Below are 8,167 nucleotides of genomic sequence, written 5' to 3'. Positions count from 1 at the left end.
TTACTGTACTATACGCCTTACGGGGGGAGGGGGGGGGGAATGGTCCCACAAGTGGGTGGGAGGGCAGAAATGGCCGGGGGAGGAGGTTCAAGGAATAATGATTTCGAAAGGGGGGGTACCTGTGTTTGACATATATACTTTTAATATAATAATAATAATATAGATTTATATAGCGCCTTTCTCCTATAGATCCAAGGCGCTTTACAATTTTAATATTATGATAATATTATGAAAATAATAAGTAATAATTCATTACAATATATATCAAATAGATAATAAAAAGACACAATAAAAAGTATAAAGTAAAATAATTAGTTATGATACATAACTAAGATCAGGAGAATCAATCATTAAAAATCAATTGTCGAAGACGCGTCTTGATCTTGGATTTAGGCATACTCAATTCTTTACAATTCCGGAGTTCTAGTGGGAGGGAGTTCCATATAGCTGGTGCAATAACGGAAAAGGCTCTTGAGCCGTAGGTCTTAAGTTTGAAAGAGGGCTGTACTAAAAGAGACTTATTTTAAGAACGAAGTCTGCGCTTTGGTTTATAAGGAGTTAAAAGGTCTTTCATATAGTCTAGAGCGGTTTCATTAAGAGATTAGTTAAAGAAGGAGTTTAAAATCTATTCTTTCTCTGATGGGTAGCCAGTGTAAGGTACGCAGAACAGGAGTGACGTGATCGTATTTGCAGGTTTCTGTAAGAAGTCGCGCCGCAGAATTCTGAACATATTGTAGAAGTTTAGAGATTTGCTTTCGATCAAGGCCAGTGAGAAGAGAGTTACAATTGTCTAGTTTAGAAGAAATAAAAGCGTGTATTTCGCAGGAAATAAACTTTCTAATTTTCGCAATATTTCGTAGATGATAAAAGGAGGATTGGCCTATTGAAGTGTTATCGAACCATGCACCTATGTTTTTTGCATTCTTTGAAGAGGAAATGATCTCATTACAGCGATCGAATGCAAAGGGGGACACAAACGGTGACGAGCGTTAAGAACTAACAGTTCTGTTTTGTCACTATTTAGCTGCAGTTTATTAGTCGTCATCCAGCTGGTTATTTCACAAAGGCAAGATTCTATACAGCACTTTGCTTGCTTCAGTTCACTATCGTGTTTTGTGTCGAATGATAAGTACAACTGCGTATCGTCCGCATAAAAAATGGAAGTTTACACTGTGTTGTTTGATAACGTTAGCAAGCGGTGCAGTATATAGCGAATATAATATAGGACCTAGCACCGACTCTTGAGGAACGCCACAAAGCATCTTCTGACTTAAAGAAAATCCGTCACCTATTTTTACAAATTGGGTGGGGTTTGTCAAATAAGAATTGAACCATACCAGAGCTTTACTTGTTATACCATATCGATGTTCCAGTCGTTTGAGGAGGATTTCATGATCTATCGTAAAAAATGCGGCAGAGAGGTCTAATAGAACTAGTATGACACATTTACCGCTGTCTATTTTACAAAGGATGTCATTATGTATGCGCGTAAGTGCCGTTTCTGTAGTGGCCCTCTCGGTATGCTGACGGGAAACGTTCAAGGAGATTATTGTTATCACAGTGCTCGCGCAAGCGAACAGCTGCAACTTTCTCCAGTGCCTTAGAGATCAATCTCAAATTAGAGACAGGTCTATAATGTTTATGAACCTCATGATCGAGTGAGTCTTTTTTAAGGTCGGGATTTAGCACAGCTTATTTGTGGCTGTCAGGGATAATACCTGTTTCAAAAGAAGAAGTTAACACATTTTGTCAGTATCAGAATTAATGTTTCATGATACATGATACAATGTTTCATTAAATTCCCTGGAATTGGATCCAGCACACATGATTTCTTCCACATATGTTTTTGAGAAGAGAGCTGAGTTCTTTATTTGATGTAAGAGAGAGATTATCAAGCCGATTAGAGAAGCATTTCTCTTCTGGAAACAGATCTGTTTGTGTTGAAGGGAAAGTGTTACGAATAGTTTTAACTTTGTTTTAGGACAGTCATGAGACGGTAATTTTTTTACAAGATTTAGAATTAACATATATAGATATAGAAGTGAACAAAACACGCTGATCATTGGCATTTTCTTTTATAGTTTCAGCATAAAAGTTCATTTTGGAATCATAAATACACTGGTTTACTCAAACACATTGTTCAACATACATCTCACGATGGATAGTGCTTTGGGTTTTTCGCCATAGTCGCTCAAGTTTTCTTCGCTGTTTCTTTGCTTCCTTAATCTCATCAGAATACCAGGGAGCAGCAGGTCTTACTGTTACAGTACTTGTAACTAGCGGAGCATGATTATTTAAGAGAGATGCCAGGGTGTCATCATAGCATTTTTCTAGCTTGGAAACATTTTTGAATGATTTGTGTCATTAAGTGAGAGCTTTTTATATCTTGACAAAACCCGTCGCGATCGATAGACTTTAGTTTTCGCCTTTGTAATTTTATTTTTTCAGCATTAGGTTTTTTAGACACCTTGATTCCCAGTGCACAGCAAAATGGTCTGATATCTCTGGGTTAGTGACCCAAACATTGTTTAGAGGTATCTCTCCAGCTCTTGTTATGACTAGGTCCAATGTGTGGCTATATTTATGGGTAGAGCTTTGACGTGCTGAAGAAGATTAAAAGCATCATGCAGATCTTGGAACCTTTAAGCAGGTCGGTCCCCCTCATCATCCAAATGAAAATTAAAATCTCCTGTTTTTATCAGAGGGGTGGTGGAAGTTATAACCATCTCAAGAAAAGAACTGAACTCCTCCAAGAACTTAGAAACATTTTGTTTATTCTTCTTTGAAGGCGGGGGTCGGTAGACAACAATCATTCTTAGACTCGATGACATATACTTTATGTGGCAATCAGTAAATTCAAATGACGTAAATGTAATATCAGGTGAGAGTTTTTTAAGTTTAAAGCGTTTATTATGCAAGAGCGCCACTCCACCACCTCTTCTCCCAACACGGGGCAAATGATGTAGAAAGAAACCCGAGGGACAGATGTCATTCACAAGTTGGTCATTAATGTCATCCTTTAGCAAACTCTCAGTTATTGCTAAGATATCAATGTTGTTATCTACAATAAAGTCTTTGATTATAAAAGATTTGCTCTTTACCGACCTTTCATTTAGTAAACAGAGCCTCGCGTTTCCGGAACAAGAGTTAACAAGCATGGGATCCCTTTTGATATTGATCAGGTTTGATGGATTGCGAACAGGAGGACTGAAACGCGGGTACAAATGACATGGATTTGTGTATTTGTTGGATATTAACACAGGTATTGCAGAAATAGGTTTAGGATGTGATTTTGTATTGAGTGGGATGTCAGGGGAGAGTGGCAAGGTTGTCTAGGAGAGTGAACCTCAGGCTTTGTTTCGGGACCAGGGTTTAATTTAAATACCAAGTCTACCTCCAGCTCAAGGTAAAAAGAAGCACAAGAATTGTTGTTGTAATTCACGGGTCGTTTAAACCTTGTTGTCTTTCCTTCAAATACAACAGAACAACCCTTATCCAGACGAAGGTCAAGTTGACCCCTCTGAGGACATTTTTACTCAAGGCATGAAATTATCTGAGACACCACTATTCAGTCTTGACAGGTTGTATTCACTCTCAAGAGTTGCGGGCGAAGAGTGTTTAGGCAAAGTATAAGAAAAATAATTGTGAGGGAATGTTTGTGAAACATTTTTAAGATTAAGAAAATTGTAGATTTTTTGTTTATTTTGGCAATTAATGTTTATCAATATAAATATATCAATAAAAATGACTAAGTACTTTATGAGTTTATTATATTCTATTTTGTTTTATTTATATATTTTTTAAATTATGAATAAATGTTTATTCTTTTTATTAAACAATCAATGTTGTGTTTTGGACATTTAGTTGTATTTGTATTTAAGATTGTATTTGTATAACTTTTTATAAGAAACTTAATAATATAAAAATATATGGTTTTAGTTGTAATATGCTTTATATTTTCCTTACTTGTATGGTAGCAATTGAAATGCAATTGTAAACGAGCGTCTGATTAGAGTTGCACACACAAGAGACAAAAACAATTAAAATTTACTATGTTCTAAGTAAATATATTCAATTGAATTGAGATTCTAATATTCTATAAAAATAAAATTAGCTCAAATGATTTCTGAAGTAGGAGAACAGGAGTACTTTTTTATCTGAGTACAGATAAAAAAGATACAAACATGTAAAAAATGTATAATATCGTCATTTATCAAGCACTCGATTTATTCATGTAACACTCGCAACACCATTTAGGAACATGTAAAACCCCGGCGTTCATGTAAGAACAAAACATTCAATGGTTCTAGTTAGGGGTAGAAGCAAGGCGCGATAGCCATTCAATGGTCCTATTTAGGGGTAGATGCAAGGCGCGATAGCCATTTAATGGTCCTATTTAGGGGTAGATGCAAGGCGCGATAGCCATTCAATGGTCCTAGTTAGGGGTAGATGCAAGGCGCGATAACCATTCAATGGTCCTAGTTAGGGGTAGATGCAAGGCGCGATAGCCATTCAATGTTCCTATTTAGGGGTAGATGCAAGGCGCGATACCCATTCAATGGTCCTAGTTAGGGGTAGATGCAAGGCGCGATAGCCATTCAATGGTCCTATTTATGGGTAGATGCAAGGCGCGATAGCCATTCAATGGTCCCTAGTTAGGGGTAGATGCAAGGCGCGATAGCCCTTCAATGGTCCTATTTAGGGGTAGATGCAAGGCGCCATAGCCATTCAATGGTCCTATTTAGGGGTAGATGCAAGGCGCGATAGCCATTCAATGGTCCTATTTAGGGGTAGATGCAAGGCGCGGTAGCCATTCAATGGTCCTATTTAGGGGTAGATGCAAGGCGCGATACCCATTCAATGGTCCTAGTTAGGGGTAGATGCAAGGCGCGATAGCCATTCAATGGTCCTAGTTAGGGGTAGATGCAAGGCGCGATAGCCCTTCAATGGTCCTATTTAGGGGTAGATGCAAGGCGCGATAGCCATTCAATGGTCCTATTTAGGGGTAGATGCAAGGCGCGATAGCCATTCAATGGTCCTATTTAGGGGTAGATGCAAGGCGCGATACCCATTCAATGGTCCTAGTTAGGGGTAGATGCAAGGCGCGATAGCCATTCAATGGTCCTAGTTAGGGGTAGATGCAAGGCGCGATAGCCATTCAATGGTCCTAGTTAGGGGTAGATGCAAGGCGCGATAACCATTCAATGGTCCTAGTTAGGGGTAGATGCAAGGCGCGATAGCCATTCAATGGTCCTAGTTAGGGGTAGATGCAAGGCGCGATAACCATTCAATGGTCCTATTTAGGGGTAGATGCAAGGCGCGATAACCATTTAATGGTACTATTTATGGGTAGATGCAAGGCGCGATAGCCATTCAATGGTCCTAGTTAGGGGTAGATGCAAGGCGCGATAGCCATTCAATGGTCCTAGTTAGGGGTAGATGTAAGGCGCGACAGCCATTCAATGGTCAAAGTTAGGGGTAGATGCAAGGCGCGATAGCCGTTTAATGGTCCTATTTAGGGGTAGATGCAAGGCGCGATAGCCATTCAATGGTCCTAGTTAGTGGTAGATGCAAGGCGCGATAGCCATTCAATGGTCCTAGTTAGGGGTAGATGCAAGGCGCGATAACCATTCAATGGTCCTATTTAGGGGTAGATGTAAGGCGCGATAGCCATTCAATGGTCCTAGTTAGGGGTAGATGCAAGGCGCGATAGCCATTTAATGGTCCTATTTAGGGGTAGATGCAAGGCGCTTCGTCTTTCACCTGGAAGCTCTGGTTTCTCCCACCAGGTTTTCCTTTGTAATGTTTGACGCAGTCATCATAGCTAGCCGTTATCTTTGTGTACCAAACATAATATTTTTTTAACTTTGTTTTTTGTCTTTGTCATTATCAGTCTGTACTGCTTAAAAGCCGGCGAACGCTCTTCAAGCTTCAGCCACCAGCCATCAAGGGAAGGGATAGCTGAGTGTGCCCCAGTGCATCGTCGGCACCCCCCCCCCCCCCCCCCACACACACACACACACACACAGACTTTAAGTAACCACTATCCCCCTCACCCCGATAAGACCTTTTTTTTCCAGCGGTATTGATCACGCGTTATTTTAGTATTATTTATAGATGGTAAGATTGTATAGATAGTAAGTTATGTAAAATAAAACAGTTATTAAAATATACAAACTTTATCTTTTCGGGAGTTGTTTTTCTAATACCTCACCCTTAGCCGTACCAAGGGGTTATAACGTTTACAATTGTAACGCCACTTTTCAGACAAGATATCAATTTTTTGAGTAGGCGAAACTAGACAGATCTCGAGATGACCGAACAGTTCCTCCTGATTTGATCTTTTTCGACATGCTATCATGCTCGGAGCTTTGTGAATATTCTGCGTCATTTTCGTCATTCTCTCGCTTGCGTTTCTTTTCTTCCGTCTCTCCTGCATTCCCTTTCGCCTTCTCATTCCACACCTTCTTTTCCACGCTGTCGAGACCTTTCCACGTTTTCATGGCAATCTTGACGACGTCTTCGTCCGGGATATCCGGATTCTCTTCCTCGATCTGATCACGATTTTCCTCCAGCCACAGACTGAAGCCATTTTTCCTTAACAAATGTAATACAATCATTGTCTATGCGCTTAGAAAAAAATAGAAGAGAATGTGTCATATTGGCACGCTTTTGACACCACGTAAAGACGTGAATGCCGTCACTGACACGTGCCACGTGTGAATACGCGACTAAGGCAGTCACAATAGAACTCACTTCTTGGTTTGTCGGTCAGCTTTCTCATCAGGCCTGTCTGCTTTAATTTGATTGTCGACTTTCGATTGGAGAGTCATTTGTTTCGATTTCCTCGCCTTGGAGTTGGATTTTGGCGCTAAGATATCAGAGACAATAGGAAGGATAAGAGGCACAAAAGAGAAAGAACAGAGTTCTTAAAATAAGAGAAAGAAGGCATTTATACGACCTTGTTGAAATAGCCAGGCTTTTTTGAACTTCTAATCCTCTTCTTGTTTTAAAATATCGTATATATATACTGGAGACATCTCACGGCCAAGCAAAAAAGAAATTTGGAATAAATCTTAATCAGCAGCCCCTCCCCTCCCCTTACCGTTCTTTATAAAACCCACACAATCTACTTTAAAAGCATGCGAATGACGTTATTACAAACTATGTATATAGTCTTACATATTTTGGCTGCCTTAGTAGCTAAGGCTGTCTTCTTTTCGTCTTCCACGCTCTGGAAGAAGCTTTTCCCGCATGCACCCATGCTACGCTTGCTGGGACTGAGGACCTTGAAGGGGTTGGGTCGGCCCTGGCTTGCACACGAGCTATAGGAGGGGGATGGGGTGGGGTGGTCCGGCTTAGGAAGGGAACGCCTCAACAGGGGATTAGGCTTGATGACTTCATCTTGCTCTGAACCCCTTCTTCTCTCTGTCATATCTCGTTCGTCATCTGAATCCTCGTGTGCTACCTCCATCTGATTTTCATCGTTGTCGACTTCACGTTGTCGAGAGCTGCCTCTTCTTGCAGAAGACACAGTGTTTTGGGCTCTTCTTGGCGGTCAGTTCAACTGCTCATCATCATCACAGACCTCTTCAGCCTCCTCCTGGGCCTTTTGGAAGGCCAAGTCATTCAGCCGCTGTGCAAGGTTCATTTTTTTATTTCCTGCTGCGTATTTGATGGCAAGACTTACCTACAGGTAGAACGTGGAAACAACATAGTCAGTCATATTAATATCAACCCTGTTTTATTCCCTTGCAGTCAAGCAAGTTTTCTCTAAATTGCACTACAGAACTCAGTCACCATTGACCAATATCATCCAATACTTACAGAACGCCGATCGGGGAGCAATTCATAATACTCAGCAATAACGCTTTATCGGGTATTTATATTCTCTTTTACCCGATAACCTGATAACGCTTTACCGGGTATTTATATTTTGTTTTACCCGATAACGCTTTACCGGGTATTTATATTTACTTTTACCCGATAACGCTTTATCGGGTATTTATATTTTCTTTTACCCGATAACCTGATAACGCTTTACCGGGTATTTATATTTTCGTTACCAGATTACGCTTTATCGGGTATTTATATTTTCTTTTACCCGATAACCCGATAAAGCTTAATCGGGTATTTATATTTTGTTTTACCCGATAACGCTTTATCG

General features: G+C 40.1%; 1 protein-coding gene across 1 annotated transcript; it reads right to left on the bottom strand.

Moving 5' to 3' along the window:
* Nucleotides 1-6,096: 6,096 nt before the first annotated feature.
* Nucleotides 6,097-7,701, bottom strand: LOC125561922 (WD repeat and HMG-box DNA-binding protein 1-like). The gene is made up of 3 exons (XM_048726835.1): nucleotides 7,183-7,701; nucleotides 6,757-6,871; nucleotides 6,097-6,597 (listed from the first exon to the last, which is right to left on the bottom strand). Exons 1-3 carry the CDS (start codon nucleotides 7,472-7,474, stop codon nucleotides 6,276-6,278), a joined length of 729 nt encoding a protein of 242 aa, XP_048582792.1. The 5' UTR covers nucleotides 7,475-7,701; the 3' UTR covers nucleotides 6,097-6,275.
* Between the last annotated feature and the right edge of the window lie 466 nt (nucleotides 7,702-8,167).

This window comes from Nematostella vectensis, chromosome 1 (genome assembly GCF_932526225.1).
Source record: "Nematostella vectensis chromosome 1, jaNemVect1.1, whole genome shotgun sequence".
Taxonomy (NCBI): domain Eukaryota; kingdom Metazoa; phylum Cnidaria; class Anthozoa; order Actiniaria; family Edwardsiidae; genus Nematostella; species Nematostella vectensis.
This window is presented reverse-complemented; position numbering and strand designations above follow the sequence as displayed.

Excerpts from the sequence above, each read along its gene's own strand:
- LOC125561922 (XM_048726835.1), bottom strand. The coding sequence starts at position 7,474 with ATGGAGGTAGCACACGAGGATTCAGATGACGAACGAGATATGACAGAG. Across the intron at positions 6,872-7,182 it reads TACTAAGGCAGCCAAAATAT|CGCCAAAATCCAACTCCAAG; the intron begins GTAAGACTATAT and ends CTGATATCTTAG. Across the intron at positions 6,598-6,756 it reads GCTGACCGACAAACCAAGAA|GAAAAATGGCTTCAGTCTGT; the intron begins GTGAGTTCTATT and ends ACATTTGTTAAG.